This window comes from Aspergillus homomorphus, assembly GCF_003184865.1.
Source record: "Aspergillus homomorphus CBS 101889 unplaced genomic scaffold BO97scaffold_26, whole genome shotgun sequence".
Taxonomy (NCBI): domain Eukaryota; kingdom Fungi; phylum Ascomycota; class Eurotiomycetes; order Eurotiales; family Aspergillaceae; genus Aspergillus; species Aspergillus homomorphus.
In genome coordinates, this window is record NW_020291912.1 from 128,561 (window position 1) to 144,830 (window position 16,270).

Consider the following 16,270-nt stretch of genomic DNA (forward strand, 5'->3'; position numbering starts at 1 on the left):
TGGAGGTCTTGGAATTCCAACGCAGATCTTGGCAGAGCCTGCGGGTGATTGCCAAGCCGGAGGATCGAGAGTGGTATGGTTTTTACCGTCGCTTTGCAATATACCGCACTGAGAGCACGGCTCGAGCGTTGTTACCATTTCTTGACGTTGTGTAATTTACAGTACATAGTCTGACCGTCTGACCCGTCTGACCGTACCTGATCTCGGAAGGAACGGTTAGTGTCCGTGGAAGTTTTATCGACAAGGTGGCTTGCTGGGACTATCCGATTGGCAGCGAGGGGAGGATTGGCAAGGTTCCGGCCCGATGGGAGAACAAAAGGACAATGCAGCCATGGAGGGAGAAAAGGCCAAGAAAATGAGCAGGGCAGGAAAAAAAAATTCCCTGAAGCAAGATCATGGTGGCTTGGGTTTTACCGCGGCCCCCCCTTCTCTATCTATCAACTCCGTACTCATTAATTTTCTTCAGCGATCAGAGAACCAACGGACTCGGTGCTCGAAACCTTAAACCGACTCGGCTATAGCGTGCTTGACTTGAGTTCTTTCATCGTCCGTCGTCATCGTCCCATCGCTGGTCTTGTTTTTGGGCAGCTTGCGACCGGAAACCCGGCCCTTCGTTTCCTCCCATCCAGCCAGATTGGTCTGGAACTTAGTTACTCCTTTATGTTTTACCTTCGGACTTCTTCGTAACTCGAAACGAATAGCTTCAAGGGTAGACCTGGTCCGAGTCCTCCTCATACTCACTCAGTCCTCACCGGAACAAACAAACAGAAAGGCAAACAATCACCAGCCATGGGTGGCTGTGAAGGGGAAGGTCACGGGGTGGCTGGACTCTTTTCCAGCCGATTCGGAGTGGCTTGCTCCATTCATCCATCAAAGAAAATCATTCCATGGACAATATTACCATCAAACAGATTCATAAATCCTCTGGATTGTTCAGCATGAGGTGGGCACAAGATGTGAATCAGAATTAGTCAGAAAGAGGAGCCTGCCCAGACTTCAGTGCCGACGCGAGCCCCAATCCCCGGTGATAGTTCTGTTCTGGGCGTTCTAGGCTTCCGAATTGAGAGTCCCATGTTTGTGTGTTTCGTTCTTTTTTTCTCTGCTAGAAGAATGATTCCAGCACATCCAACACAACAGAAGACGAAAGGTAAGTGGTGAATAGTGCAGTGCCCGCGGGATTGACAGGGTCCAGTCCTTTGGAGAGTGTGTGGCAGAGTCAGCCCTGAGGGCCACAGCAGCCGTGGCGGCGCTTCCCCTCCCTCCATTCAGGGTCCAGCGCTCTGCTATTCAATCTTTCATCTTTAGACTAAGACTGGGACTGGCTCTTATCCCATCTTAACTACCGTCTGATCCCACTCTTTTTCTCTCCTAAGAATAATATCTCCTACCCATCAAACTTCTCCCCCCTGATCGGCCAGGCCTTCTTTTGCCTCTTTTGCCTCAGCGCGACTACTGCAACATGAATTTGGGTCTTGTGTGACCCTGATGAAGCTTTCATAGACTTCATCCTTAGGCATCTCTATTTCCCTTCTCATTCATTCGCTCATCGCTTGGATTCACCCAGTTTGATTGATTGCGATCGGGCTGAAGAGGCTGGACACGGGCGTTCTCTCCACCCTTTTAATTCCCCATCTCCCCGGATCGCCCTCGTTGCTTGAGCCGACCTTAATCAATCCTTAACCCGAGAATAAACCTGAATCTACCTCCCTACTTCCCCTTCCCTTATCTATCGCTCCCTCACTCCTCCCAATGGATTCTGCCGGGGAAACCGCCCTTAAGGGCCACTCCGCGCGAGGCTGGAAGGCCTGGACTACCAAGAAGAAGCTCATCGTGGTTGGTTCGATCATCGGTGCGATCGTGGTGATTGCTGTTGCGCTGGGTGTGGGCCTCGGAGTTGGGTTGAACAACGGCGGTGGCGGCGGTGGTGAAGAAGAGCCCTCACCCCCAACCAACACCACAGGCAACTACACGACCGCCAAATGGCAGCCGGCCGTGGGCACGAGCTGGCAGATTGAGCTGCTGTACACGCTCAACGACACCTCCGTCGACGTAGAAGTTTACGACATTGATCTCTTCAACAACAACCAATCCATCATCAACGAACTGCACGATGCGGGCCGCAAGGTCATCTGCTATTTCTCGGCCGGCAGCTACGAGAACTGGCGCCCGGACAAGGACAAGTTCAAGTCTGCAGACCTGGGCAAGGACCTCGATGGCTGGCCCGGGGAGAAGTGGCTCAACATCAGTTCGCCCAATGTGCGCAAGATCATGCAATCCCGCCTGGACATGGCGCAGACCAAGAGCTGCGATGGCGTTGACCCCGACAATGTCGATGGCTATGACAACAAGAACGGCCTGGGTTTGACGGAAGCGGATTCAATCGACTTCGTCAACTGGATGGCCAACGAGGCGCATGCCCGGAACATGTCCATCGGGTTGAAGAACGCAGGAGCCATCATCCCGTCCGTCATCAAGAACATGCAGTGGAGCGTCAACGAGCAGTGCGCCGAGTATGAGGAGTGCGACACCTATGCCGCCTTCACTCAAGCGGGCAAGCCGGTGTTCCACATCGAGTACCCCAAGGGAGACGATACCAACAACAACAACGATGTCACCGCCAGCCAGAAGAACAATGCCTGCGATTTTAACGGGTCTGGCAACTTCTCGACCGTCATCAAGAACATGGATCTAGATAACTGGATCCAGACCTGCTGATCGAGATCGGCTGGTTCGGAGGATAAAGACAGGTTGCTGCGGTTGTCTCGGGAATGAACGATGGTATTTTGATCTTGCACTGAGCATGGGCGCCAGGGAGTTTGGAAAAACGCATTGTCAGCATAAATCACGGGACACATCTTGTATTGTAGTTCTTTTCGCTTGCTATAGCACAGCTAGCCAATCATGTAATCTGACGTTTGGATACCAACGGTCATCTGTTCCGAGTTGACCAGTCTGCGAATGCTTGCTTCCTTTCAGGTCACAAGGGATTTGGATTTTTGATGGAGAATTCGCAGCGCAACCAAGAGCAAAGCGCATGCCTCAGTTCTATTCCCTATCATACGGTCCCCATTCAAAGCAGTGTCAATTGCGATGGAGAGGCATCCTCAGACAGCATGTCTCAGACAGACTTTATCCATCACAGATCATCCCCTCCGAATGACCATAGCATGCATCTCGACTCATAACAGTCTCATTAAGACGCCCGAGAGATTTGATAGATCACCCTCCGACCACCATCAATGGCACCACCGCACCATCATGTGGCCCATCCGAATCCCCGACATGCATCCGAGTTTCTCTCTCTCTATATCGCCATTGCAAAAGACAGGGAGGCATGAGAACGGACCCATTTCATCCGACCATCATCATCTCCGTCTCACGGTGGGTCATTCTCTAGCAGAGCTCAAACGAACCAAGAGGTAGACATACAAAATAACAATTCCCGAACTCTGCCCGAGTCAAGCATGTCAATGGTTTCCATACAAGGACATCGTACCTCGAGGCCTTTGGGCCTCTAGATCCCGGAGATTGTTCCCATCAATGGTCTCGCGCGCGCACGCACGCACACTATAGTCGACCATGTCTCACGGCCAAACCATGGCGCCACAGCTTGGCATTAGCGAACAATATAAGCAGCCTAAGTAACCAAATAATAACTTAGTGGCCTACCTTTTACATTACGGGTTGGCCTTTCCGATATACTTCGGGTCGATGGAGAAGTGGAGGAAATACCAACTCATCATTGCAGGATGTCTCACCCGAAGAGGGAGGAGGGGGCCCAGAATCACATAGGGCATACACAATAAGGTACAACACGAGTCAACCCCAAGGAAAAAACAAACAGTGATGATGGTGATGATGATGAGATGACAAGACTTTGAGAGGGATTGTTTGTAAACACTTCATCATCGCCACCTTTACCCCCCCCCCTCCTCCTCCCCCGTTCCTCTCTGTCGCAGTGTCGCCTCATCTGTTTCGGTGCCAGTATTTATAACCTTCCTAGTTGAGCAGCAGCAGCAGCAGCATTATCGGCCTCGAACCGAGGTAAAAATTTAAAAAGCTTCGAGGCTGCCAGATTCCTGATGTGCTATTATCCCGATCCACGGTTGAGCGGAGTGGGGAGGAATGAGATTCTTTGTTTATTCTTGGGAAAATCTACGCGACCACGGGCGACCTTATCTGAGCCCATTGCCATGCGCGTTTTCGCGGAACCGTGGTACTGGGTAGGTTTTGGGACTGTGACGTTATGATGACTCGGGTGATCATCCATCCAACACCGGAACAATCAGCCTATCCGTGAGATAAGTTTATCGATCTCTTTACGTGGTGTTTTTGTTTTCTTTGTTCCTCTCCCTTTCCTCCGCCCTTTTCGTGTCTTTTCGCTAGTGTTGTCCAGATAGATGAATGTCTGAAAAGTTTTCCATCTTACCTGCCTACTAGTAAAACTTAGTCTCTTAGGGATGTTTGTTTCTGGGTTATGGCCGGGGGAGGGCCGATCGGCGTGTTTCCGTTCGCATCAGCTTCTCTTTCAACTATACTCCGTACTCTCGCAGAGAAAAAAAAAAGAAGAAAATAAGGAAATCACTTCGAGATTGACCTAAAGAAAATCTGGATGCCGCTAAGCGCGATTCGACCTGTTTCTTAGCGCCAAAGTGGACTTTTTTCCGTCTGACTTGCGGGTACGAGCTGGAGACTGTTCCTTCGAAGTCACTAAACGCTTTTGGGTTCGGTAAAAGTCGCAACTTTGAAGTTTAGTCGCGAAGAGGAGGCCGTGCACGAATCAGTGAAGAGTCAGCTTAGACTAAGAACGGGCTCGCTCCGACGCTCTTGGTTGCTTTTGGCGAGTAAACTAGGTAGTAGTCCCAATGTATTGTTCAGTCTCAATCGTGTATTCTTTACCGCCCCTCTGGGGTGGGTATATTTCCAGCTTGTAATTTTCATCCGCCTGGTAAGATTCCACAATCCAAGCCTGAAGAACCAGATCTCGGTACTGGTCCTAAAGATAGCAGGAAAAGAAGACATCTGATACACACGATCAAAAGAGAACCATGGTCTTTGATCTGATAGTCTGGCTCGATCGACAAACGGTTCCCGTGATTCCACCGAGAGACAATTGACTAGTTCGATGCGTGCTAACTAATGTTTAGATCGGTGGCGCTGGCAATCCTGGGCTGTAGGTGAGTACCTACTGTAAACATCATGCATACAGCAACTAGGGTAAGTCTAGTTGACTCGGGGCGAGGGGGGGAGGGGGGTCAGCGATCTGGCTCAAGATATGATAGAGTTTTAAAGGATTTTGGCTCATTTGCAAATCTTACGGCCCCTTCGCTTCCTGGCGCTTCGGTTCTCGCTACTCCCTCTTTCTTGCTGTTCGAAACCATTCATGCTCGAATTGTTCCCTGCTTTCAATCCGAACCAGCAAGTATCCCGCCCAAAACAAAAGCAAGAAACGTGGGTTGCCCGCACATTTGAATCGACGGCTGTTCCTGAATCGACGACCTAATTTCTGAATTAGGTTTGGTGTGCCTTGTTCCTGACCCAAGTTTTTCGAACTTCTGGGCTTTTTTTCGGTCTAGTGTCCACTCTGTGAGAATGGGCCAAGGGGAAAGGAAAAACACCTCCTGGTCTGACCAGATCGGGAAGATGATCGCCCAGCGGGGGGAAAGTCAGTCTTTTGGGCTGAGTGGATCTTGCCCAGGCCCCTTCAGGCACATCCTCTCCCGTCCATGTTTTTGACGCAACCAGGCTAGTCTTCTAGCCTCTTAGTCTCGCCCCTGCACTGGTTCGCATCGGAGATGATGCCTACTTGGTTCTTGTTCGCCTGATGGAATGGATGAGCGGATGGGAGGCAAGAGGCAAAGGCGGAAGAACACCTGAAAAAGCAAAAGAAAAGGGCTCCAAGCGAAGGTTCGATTGGGAATATTCTTCGTTGTGGTTTGGGACCGGTCTTGGCAGATCGATTTGAATCCGCTGGTGTTGGATTGAGTGTTTTGGAAGTGGATGTAGTTCTAGTCTAGTCAGTCAGTAGTAATGGTCTTGGCTGTAGATGGGAAGGAGGGGGGTAGAGAGACGGCAGGCTGCAGAACTGCTGGTGGACATGATCCAAACAGTGGTGGAAGCCGGGCAACTGACACTGACACTGACACCGGCACTGGCAGCCTGTCTTTCCATTCTTCGATGAGACTGCCATTGTTGCAGATTGAGTATTCTGCTCCATTCTCTGTTTGGTGCGGGTGTAGAAGTCATAGTTCACTTATGCTTAATTGAAATCTGATATATGACAGTTAGTTGCCCCTTGGGTAATTTAACCCGAGGTTTCTGCCTTGATTCCTTGCGGGAGACCGAGCTGGTGTGCCTCAGGAACCAACTAGTGCCTGAGCTCGGCCCAGGTGTGACTTTCCATATTAGGCAGGTACGCACTACTAGGTTACTACCTTAGTATGAATTCCTTGGCATGCAAACCTGCTTCAAATCAATTCCTTCTTGCTTCAAGTCTCTCTACTTGACACAGTCTAGCCCCGGAAAGGAGCAGTCCGCTAGACCATCGAACTGAACTCGGTCGCCGGATGGTCACACCAACAGGGAAAATTCGAGCTGTAACCAACTTTATCGTCGGTCACTCGGGCATTCCTCGCCAGTTTCTCGCGGACGTGCTGCTCTCATCCCTCCAGGTCCCACCGCCGATTCTCAGTCTCCAACGGAACACCTCTCTCGCAGTTCCGCTTGGTCTGTTCCGATACAGATCTAATGTCGCTTCTCCGAATCCCGTGCGATCGGCGGTGGAGCAAGCTTAGCTTACTCCCCTTCGGCAAGCTGAAAGCCGGAGCGATTTCCAAACCTTCGAGTCTCATTTCCGTGCAGCCCCTTCGAACTAGAGTTCTCGTTGAGTAACCTCATTTCAAGAGCATCTGCGACAATTCAGCGTCAGGCTCTGTCGTCACGGGACGACATCGTTCGCGTCAAGACAAGGCGAGTCGGTGTAACGTACCCCCAGGCACCCGGATCTCGAGGAGATACCCAGACCATCAAGGAGAAACTCCGAATGTGACATGCCTGAGAGACTCACGAGACTCACTCGTGCTTTACTTTCTCGTTCGCGGGCCTCCTTGTCGCATTCACCGCAATGAGGCGGTCGATACAGTACCGTTGCTTGCATTCACTCTCCAGCTAAGCTCAAACGCTGCTCGCCCCCGACATACGATGATCAGGGATCGGCGGGCTCGGGATGTGAGGAAGACGCGGAGAATATGCTAGATGACACCCGAACCCAGCGACCACGGCTCTATAAATAAAATCCTACTTTCATCCCTACAGAACAGCGTCGTCTTGGCCTGTACCTCACACCCAGTAGATAGACGTCGAGGGTACATGCTCGATATGTATGTCTGACCAGGAACCCCGTCCAGGCCACTCATCGGACATTTTTGTGCTTGGATCCTCCAACCGGCTCGGAAGCCCACGGTGTACATCCAGCCACCCTGCAGGGTACATCCTGCACCTCACCCATGGATGGATACAAATTCAACGCACCCGTATCACTTCTTACCTCCGCAATCTGACTGACCCTCTCACCTCCGTCATTCCCGACTCCCTCAGCTTGCCCCGGCAATACATCCAACTCAGCAGGAGCCAACTGTGGAACAAATCATTCCATCTACTGGCAGGACAGTGAATCTCCTAACGCGGGAAACTGTATTGAGCTCTCCGGCTGGCTTGGCGCTCCCCGTTCGTTGTGACAGACACCAACAACATTCTATCATCCACTCTTGTCCTTTCTGCATGATCTCTGCTAGGGTCGCAGCTGGCGGAAAAACCCAGCCAACCAGCCCTACTAACATGTTCTCTTGTTGAACGAACACCTCGCATACCCACTCTTGCTACATGTTCGATTTTGGTCATGTTCGCTGGCCCATACTAGGAACCACGATCGCGGCCGTCCTTAGTCCCTGCTGTAGTCTCAGTAGACTATAGCGCCTTGCCCCATCGCCGGACTTCAACTTACACTTTAATTGGTTGCGGGCATGGTTTAGGTGCAGATTCGCCACCTGGCTGTTCTCACCAGTTCCTCTATCATCATGTAACAATGTCAGGCAAGTGTTCATCCCCCCAGCGACCACAACTTCGTGCGGAATCAGCTGAATCGCTCTGAGGTAACACAAACTTTGTTCATTGATTTCGCAGCCGTGAGTACATTATGATTGGAATCATAGTGTCCCTCCAACATCATTTGTATGCAAGGTACTCCATATACTAAAAATTTATCCGTCTAAAAACCGTGAGTATCTGGCCAAAGTAAGCCGCCATTGGACCCATTCTCAACTCTGAGCCTCTTTCGACCATACGCATAAGGCACCCACGCCAAAAACATCCATGTCTCTGGCCAGCACCTATTTCCAGAGCTCGGCGAGCGGAGGGGCTCGCGTGAGCGATTTGCACATCTCTCTATCATTACATTTCCACACCACCCCCACGGCGCCAGCTGAGTGCGCAGTCTAGACTGACTGACTCCCTCGCAAATGAGGAACTACTGTCTGATCTAAACTCATAGCCTCATAGACGTACAGCCCTAGACGGCCCCTTTCTCCAGCGTCCATAGGTCAATCGCACCTTAGCCGGATGCCATGCATTTAGTCTTTTCTACTCTGGCTTCCGTCATCTTTCGCCTTCCTGCTCGCTCGTCACTCTAGCGTGGGGCCAAGATCGGTGCAATTCCCAATGCGTCCTAGCCAACATGGATTCGTTGTCTGTCTTTTGTTCCCAGTCATTTTGTTCTAACTAAACCCCTCCAGGATAAGTAAGATGCAGAGCACCACCACTAGCACTGACTTCATAGGTACCAGGTAGATGCAGAGATCGGTTTGCGCTAATCCGGAGAAAGTCTAGTGGCTGTCGATGCGCTAGCATCAACTAAGCGCCCCGAGCTCATTTTTATCTGTGTTTCTTATTTTTGAGGTGGAGTTTTTTATTTTACTCCTCTCTGAAAATTACCCCACCTTACATCCTACCTCTGAGTGGGGGGTCCACGGTAAAGATCCAAGCGGGACGAGTAAATAAGATGTCGTCATGTAAAATACATACAGTACAGCGAAACGAAACACCCGGCATCCGTACCTGCCGTTGCCCTAACTTCTTACACTAGAAGGGAGGGGTGATGGTTACAGATTTTATGTTTAGGTTTATGGTTTACAAGCAAACGAGACATCCGGTCCTAAGACAACAGACACAGCCAATAGGAGATTAGATGATCGAGATCATATCGAATCACTTTTGATTTTCTTTTTGTTGTATGTGTGCGTGTTGGTGCTTTGCTTTTTTCGCATGTTGGTTTTCTGCCTGAACGAACAGGATGGTCCTGCAGGGCTGGGCTGGGGCTGAACTGGGGTCTGCTACGCAGTACCTAGTTGTTGTTTTCTTTCTGGTCGGGTTCGAGAAATATGTTCCGTCAGGAGCAAAGTTCCAGCTCATATGACGTTATATGGACTATACTTCATGTGGCTTAAGTCGGATTGCCTTTGCATTTGTAGTTAAGTCAGGTTAGTTAGTTGGTTGGTTAGGGACGTCGCTGACAAACTAGCTACTCGTATCGCAAGCTCCAGAATTGAGTTTGCGAGTTCTTTGTTGTTGACACTTCTACCGTTTCGTATAGACGTCATCGTCGGAGATCCAAGCATCATGATATATAGAAGTATACTTTGCTATATATATATATATACAAACTATAGTTCTCATCCTCTCACCCGAAGGGCAACCGTCGTTAAGGGGTTGATTTGTATGAATAGTAACATAATAGGAAATCGTAATATATACTGTACTCTCTTCGTCCCGTTGATAAAACAACTATAAGAAACATAGCAGATCAGACTGGGCCCGCCGCCAGCCACATCAAACCCCCCCACCCCAGGGGTCGTGGTCATGGTCATTAAAGTAGCTCAGGACTTCGCCATCAGATCGACGAACTGCTCCCATTGGCCGCCGAAGCTAGCATAGTAGTTCGTATCGAGATGGGTGATGAAGACCTCATCCGCGACCTTGCGCACCTGCTTAACCAGGCTGCGAAAGTGCGACCCCTCAACGCTGGCGGGCACCGAGTGCACGACAGCCGTGAGCTGCTGGCGCGTGCTGTTCGGGATCTCCTCGAAGAGCTTAGCCCCGTGGCGGTCCAGGAAGGTCTGGTAAGTCGCCTCGAAGACGACGGTCGAATCAGCGGTGTTCAGGTACCGAGAGTCGGGGATCACGCCGGGGTTGTGGACGACCTGAGGACACGAACGAGCCAGCGAAGTTAGCCTCGTTTGAGTAGTTTATTTAGTACGTAGTGACGATGTTCAGTGGACGATAGCTTTGGGCTCAGCTCAGCTGGCTAGACTGCGCTCGAGGGAAAGGGCCGAGAGCGCTGGAAACTAGCCGAGTTTCTCTCTTCCCGCCTGTTTCAATCTTTCCTCATAGAGGCAAAGACAGCGAACAGTCCAGACGGCGATCCGAACCGGACCGAGTGGAAGTTCGGGACATAAGAAAAGGGGAGTTCATTCGACATCGAAGCAGTTCGTTGTCGACATATTTTTTTTTCCAGGAAAAGATGGAAAAGGAAAAAGAAAAACGTCCAGAAAAATAACAATAGAGCAAGGAAAATCCGGAAAGGGGTGGTGCCGATTTTCGAAAATACCGGGAATCGAGATTGTGGTCGGTACGGTATGTATGAAAACCATGTATTGTTGTTGGGGGATGGGATCAACCCGCTGGTCTGGTAATGAGAATACGGGGAGAAGGAAAAAACGTCTCACATACATAATTATCCGGCCCAAGGCCCGGATGGCTTTTCACCACCTCAGTCAGCTCTTGGAGATATGCCAAGGTATTCGCATCGTATTGCTGAGGCGTTTCGTCAAAGAATATGCCCCGAACCGCGAGCTTCGGGTTGGAACTGTTGGTCGGCCACGCCGCATAGGTCTCGATGTCGTGGCGCACCAACGAGATGTTGCGGTTCGCGTACGTGGTAGCGACATAACCTAGTAGACGGACATTGTCATAGGTGGCGAGCTTGGGAACTTCTCGCGTATAGTTGGCATCAGGTAAGGCATTGGGCCCAGGGCCGCTACCGGGGTTGACGACAACCGTGAAGTTCACATCGGGATGTTCAGAGACCCTGTGGCGCTTAGCTGAGTCCACCATACAATGAGGTTACCTGTATCATGCCACGGGGGTGGTTCCAGTGGCTGACATCTGGCGCGATCATGGACCGAAAAAAAAAGAGTATGTATGGTTGGCTGGGGGGGGTCAGAGGGGGGTGATGGGACTAGGGGAGGGGTGTATGAAGGGGTGGTGGATGGTGGTTGATTCGATATGGTGCTGATAAAAGCATGAAGACCAGACAGACCAAAAAAAAAACGTACACTTTTTCTAGCGGATCCCAGGCACCGGGAGCAGGATACACATAGAGCGGAACGAAAACCGAGGCTTTGGGACCCATGCTGTTCTTTTTGTGTAGAGTGACCACAACGGCTGGGGGAATGACGACGGCGAGAATGGCAATGATAACAAAGACGGCCAGGATAATTCGTGAGCGAGTGCTTTGGAGACAACGGCGGTCTCTCACGTGTTTTCCTTGCCCCAGCATGATGATGATGATGCTGATTGTGATGAACCAGGAGTAGAATAATGAAAGACTGAAACCGTGCGCACCAAATTGCGGGCGACCTAAATTAGTACTGCGAAGTGGATTCGGCTAGTAATGGTTGGGGGTGGTGGTGATGGTGGTGGAGGGCTTCCAGGCTCCATAGTGGGGGAGTGGTGCCAGAACCCGGGCCTTGGAGGACTAGAATTAAGTAGTAGTCTAGTCAGCCTTCTAAACGTAACTAAATTAATTGATGATGGTGAGTCGTGAGTGTGGGAAAAGTGAGAGTGTGTGAGTAAAGGAAGGGGGGGAAAAACAGCAGGTAAAGCGCAAAGAAGCAGACATTGGCGCGCGCGAGCCCAAAATAGAGCGGGGCAGGGTTTCGCCCATGCAGCAACAGCAACCAAGCACTAGCAAAAGCAGCAGCAGCAGCAGCAAGTACCAGCAAGTACCAGCAAATTAGTAGTAGCAGTACGTTGCAGCAAGAGCAGCACCAAGCAGCAACATTTCATCTCCTGTTGTTGGAGCAATTCCTTTTTCTGTTTCTGATTTTGCCCCTACTTACCTACTTACTGTACTTTCCCTCTCTCTCTGCCTGTGTCTTCTCCGTACTCTCGTTTCGTATAGGATAATCAACAATCAATGATGATGTAGGTACGGTATGTACTCGAGATTGCTGATGCTCCCTGACGGTTTCTCTCTTGCCGATTCTCTTGCAATTCTTGCTGCAAGTAGTCTGTCTCGGTGGAGGCGTCTAGAGTTCGATCGAAAATCGAGTCCAGTCCTCCAAGTCATCCAACAATTATAATAAATAATAAAAAAAATAAAAATATTCACCAAGGAGGCGAGATACCCCAAACCTGAAGGCTAAGTCGAATCAATCACTCACTTACTTACTCACTCACTCAATCGCGCACTCATTCAGTCAGCCTTCTAGACCCCCGATTGTTCCCCATCCCAATAAGATCTCTCGCTGACATCGTCGACTCTTTATATTTGCTTTTTTTTTCTCTCTTTTCCTCTTTCTCTTTCGTCTTCGTCTTCTTCCAGATCCTCTGGTTCCAACGCTCGCTCTCACCCAATTCCTCTCTTCAATTTATTTTATTCTTTTTTTTTTCTCCTTCTTCTTCTTCTCCTTCTCCTTCTTCATCGTCTTCTTCTGTTTTCTTTTTTTCTAATTAATTATTTCTTCCTCTTTCAACCCCTTCCTCTTACTCCTCGTCTTTGGCTTCCTGTCTCTGGTATCCATTCGCTTCGCATGGCCATGTTCCCTGGTTGTAAATAAGCAAGTCACCGATCACGATATCATCGCCCAACCTAGCTGGCCAGATCCAGCACCGGTTACATCGGAGAACCCCATAGCATAGGGCCGCCACTCGTTCTGCCAAAGGGATATAAGATTTGTGAACTCCTGTCTCTTGGTCCCGATCTTGTCCGGAGTCACCCACCATCATCTACCCTCGCTCGAATAAAAGTCTTTCGTTTCCTTGTCATTGTCTGACCAAGGCTTCTCTTATCTGCTTCACCCACCAAGTTGTACTTCCTATTCTTCTGGCACTTACATCCAAACCCCCTCCCCTCCCTTTCCCCCTCCTTCTTCATTGCCAATAATGGAGAGCCCTCGACAGTCCGACGCAAGCTCTCCGGTGGAGCTCTGCTCCCCGGGCTTCGTGGATACGCCAGCGACGCAATCGTCCGTCTTGTTTGATGGCAATCTCGAAGAGTTGCTGCGCAACTTTCCCCTCGATCAGTACATCCTCGTTACAGGGGGTCTCGGGTTCATCGGAAGTCACACAACATTGGAGCTACTCAAAGCCAATTATAATGTAATCGTGATCGACAATCTCAGCAACGCCTTCCAGAGCGTCTTCGACCGCATCAAGCAGCTGGCGTCCAACCATCATGAGCAACAAGGAACATGCATGCCTTCCTTGCAGTTGCATGCCCATGATTACCGGGATACGGCTGCTCTCCGCGAGCTGCTCGATCAATACCAGGCGCCCTCGCGGTGGGGGTCCCCCAAGTCCAAGATTGCTGGCGTCATCCACTTCGCTGCTTACAAAGCAGTTGAGGAGAGTATCAGGAACCCTCTGAAGTACTATGCCAACAATGTCAGTGGTCTCATCGACTTCGCCACCACCTTGGGTGACTATGGCATTAAGACCTTCATCTTCTCGTCGTCGGCCACCGTGTACGGCACGCTGGCAACCTCCGGCCTACCGCTGAAGGAGGAACTCTGCGTCCACAAGGAGGAGACCTTCAAGGACCACACCGGAACCGAGCAACTCATCAGACCCGGATGCACGGGCATTACCAACCCTTACGGGCGCACCAAATGGATCTGCGAGGCCATCCTAGCGGACCTCGCGGTCTCCGATCCCGAATGGACCATCGTGGCCCTTCGGTACTTCAACCCCATCGGATGCGATGAGTCAGGCCTCCTTGGCGAGGATCCTCGCCAAATACCTACCAATCTCCTCCCCGTCGTCGTGAAGGTTATGACGGGCCAGTATGCGGAACTGCAAATGTTCGGCACGGACTGGGACACCGAGGACGGCACTGCCGTCCGCGACTTCATCCACGTCACCGACCTTGCTCGAGGGCACATCGCTGCCCTCAGTGCCGCCAACGAAGGCAAGTTGGTCGAGAACTTCCGTACCTTCAACCTGGGCACGGGACGTGGCCACTCGGTGATGGAGGTGGTGAAGACCATGGAGAGCGTGTCCTCCAAGCCCATTCCCCGCAAGGCGGCTGGACGTCGTGCTGGCGATGTGGGCTCGTGCGTCGCAGTGGCGACCAGATCCCAGAACGAGCTTGAGTGGAAAACGGAGAAGACGCTGAAAGACGCGTGTGTGAACTTGTGTAATTTCCTAGATGTCAGTGGCCTCTCCTCGTAGGCCTCGGATCTTGTTTTAATCATCCTGTTTCATCTATGTGGCGCTTGGTTTGGTGTTTCGCTTTCCATGGTTTTCTTTTCGTTTGTCATCCCGTGACTGTCATAATCTTCTCTTGGTTACCACCTTTCATATATCCTTCGCTAAGCCTCCTCGTGTGTTGGGAGATAATTCGACAGCCTGAAGCAACTCATCTTATTTTGCATGATAGAGACGAACGCATTCGGTACATTCATTCCAGAGCACAGTATGCACTTGAAATCACTGTACATCTGACTTTCGTTCCGCAAGACTGGTGGTTTGTTCGCTGAGTACGAAGCATTTCGTATTCCTTAATGGGTAGTGCTAGTAGTCCGGATCAACGATGGTTTTCCGCTTTTGCTGAGGACCATGCGATATGTGGTCAAGGACGCTGTAGTCCATCAGCATGCTACCTATAGATAAGCTAAGTCCAATAAGGTAGGTAAGACGAATGCCTTCACCAGATTAGACATGCTACTTGTAGCCACCAGCAAGCACTCTCGTCACAGTAGTAGGCAGGGCAGGTAGGTAGGTGGTCTTGGCTATGATGGAGGGGGGAAGAGGGGAGGTGGAAACATAAGCGAGAAAAAGCATAGAGGGGAAGGAAGACATGTTCGGGTGACTGATTAGTCAGACAGCCTGTCAGCCTCGTTTCCTTTAGGAAGATGCCCTCTGTGCAGGGCACCTTTGCTCTTAAATGTTGAGAACCGACATATCTAAGCAAGGAAGGGACTCCAGGAAGGGCCATCAGTTCTTATCAGACGTTCGAAGCAAGATAACACCGCTCAGACGACCATCCCGGAGATGAACATGAGAGACTAGTGCTCACAGGGAGAACGTCTAGAACCAATGGAAATTCCAACTGTCAGACAAGCAATGTGAAGGATTCTGGAGAAAATTGCGTAGCCTGCCTTAGCTTTGTCCTTTGTTTCCAGTAATGTGCTTCGCGCTGGACATCCTGCAGGCATTGGCTGGACGCCACGGTATACACGGCAGTCGACATGCATGGGATGTGAGTGATAATGCACAAAGCCCTCCAGGGACGGGATGGCATGATACACGGTTCCTGCATTGTTCGTTGACATTTCCGTTGCGGTCGATGAAGGCGAGGATCCTGTGCGGAAGTTGTCCGCGCGGGGGCAATTGTCACATAACAGGTTTATTAGACGATCGAGACATGACACATCTGCACTGTGGGAGCCTTGTAGTGTATCAACAAGCGCTCGGGAATTATCGACAAGGTTGTAGATTCATAAATGCCGCATGCGAAACTGCCTTGGACCCGTTCGGCACATGTGCAGCTACGTTATCCGTCGGATGTCACAGTATATTCCCATCCTTTAGCCCATGAGATTGCTTCGACCGGGGTAGAAAAGAGTGGCCTCAATGATGAGCTCTTCGTGATTCATAGAAGGTTTAGTTCAAGACGGGCGAAAGGTTGCTGAGGAAGTTCGTGTCACAGTTGATGTCCGTGGCATATTTTATATGTGAACTGGTGTTGATGGCAAACGGAGAGAACAGAAGACGGTTGAAGAGATAGGTGCAAGATTATAACTAGGATTAGTGTTACAAAGGTAGTAGAAGCGATGGAAGATGTCAAAGGAATCTTGTTGGAAGATCTGAATTGAAGTATATCGATCGGGCCGTCAGGATGTCCAAATCGGTTTATCGAAAGCTCGGACCTTCGGCTCAGTTAAGAAAATCACATGACTTTGATATGATTCGATGCTGCCCATATACGAATAGA

General features: G+C 50.4%; 4 protein-coding genes across 4 annotated transcripts; 3 read left to right on the forward strand and 1 right to left on the reverse strand.

Moving 5' to 3' along the window:
- Positions 1–1,312: 1,312 nt before the first annotated feature.
- On the forward strand, positions 1,313–3,165 carry BO97DRAFT_406612 (endo alpha-1,4 polygalactosaminidase). The gene has a single exon (XM_025695448.1). It carries the CDS (start codon positions 1,750–1,752, stop codon positions 2,713–2,715), a length of 966 nt encoding a protein of 321 aa, XP_025549984.1. The 5' UTR covers positions 1,313–1,749; the 3' UTR covers positions 2,716–3,165.
- Positions 3,166–9,929: 6,764 nt separating this feature from the next.
- Positions 9,930–11,611, reverse strand: BO97DRAFT_415618 (spherulation-specific family 4 protein; the record flags this gene model as incomplete). The annotated part of the gene is made up of 3 exons (XM_025696402.1): positions 9,930–10,253; positions 10,783–11,140; positions 11,388–11,611. 3 exons carry the CDS (start codon positions 11,609–11,611, stop codon positions 9,930–9,932), a joined length of 906 nt encoding a protein of 301 aa, XP_025549985.1.
- A 1,172-nt stretch (positions 11,612–12,783) lies between these two features.
- BO97DRAFT_114327 (NAD-dependent epimerase/dehydratase family protein) lies at positions 12,784–14,743 on the forward strand. The gene is made up of 2 exons (XM_025689927.1): positions 12,784–13,000; positions 13,057–14,743. Exon 2 carries the CDS (start codon positions 13,219–13,221, stop codon positions 14,503–14,505), a length of 1,287 nt encoding a protein of 428 aa, XP_025549986.1. The 5' UTR covers positions 12,784–13,000; positions 13,057–13,218; the 3' UTR covers positions 14,506–14,743.
- Positions 14,744–15,365: 622 nt separating this feature from the next.
- BO97DRAFT_114298 (uncharacterized protein) lies at positions 15,366–16,167 on the forward strand. The gene has a single exon (XM_025689925.1). It carries the CDS (start codon positions 15,461–15,463, stop codon positions 15,872–15,874), a length of 414 nt encoding a protein of 137 aa, XP_025549987.1. The 5' UTR covers positions 15,366–15,460; the 3' UTR covers positions 15,875–16,167.
- The last annotated feature ends 103 nt before the right edge of the window (positions 16,168–16,270 follow it).

Bases quoted from the DNA above. Each gene is read 5' to 3' on its own strand.
- BO97DRAFT_406612 (XM_025695448.1), top strand. From the start codon at position 1,750: ATGGATTCTGCCGGGGAAACCGCCCTTAAGGGCCACTCCGCGCGAGGC.
- BO97DRAFT_114327 (XM_025689927.1), top strand. From the start codon at position 13,219: ATGGAGAGCCCTCGACAGTCCGACGCAAGCTCTCCGGTGGAGCTCTGC.
- BO97DRAFT_114298 (XM_025689925.1), top strand. From the start codon at position 15,461: ATGTGCTTCGCGCTGGACATCCTGCAGGCATTGGCTGGACGCCACGGT.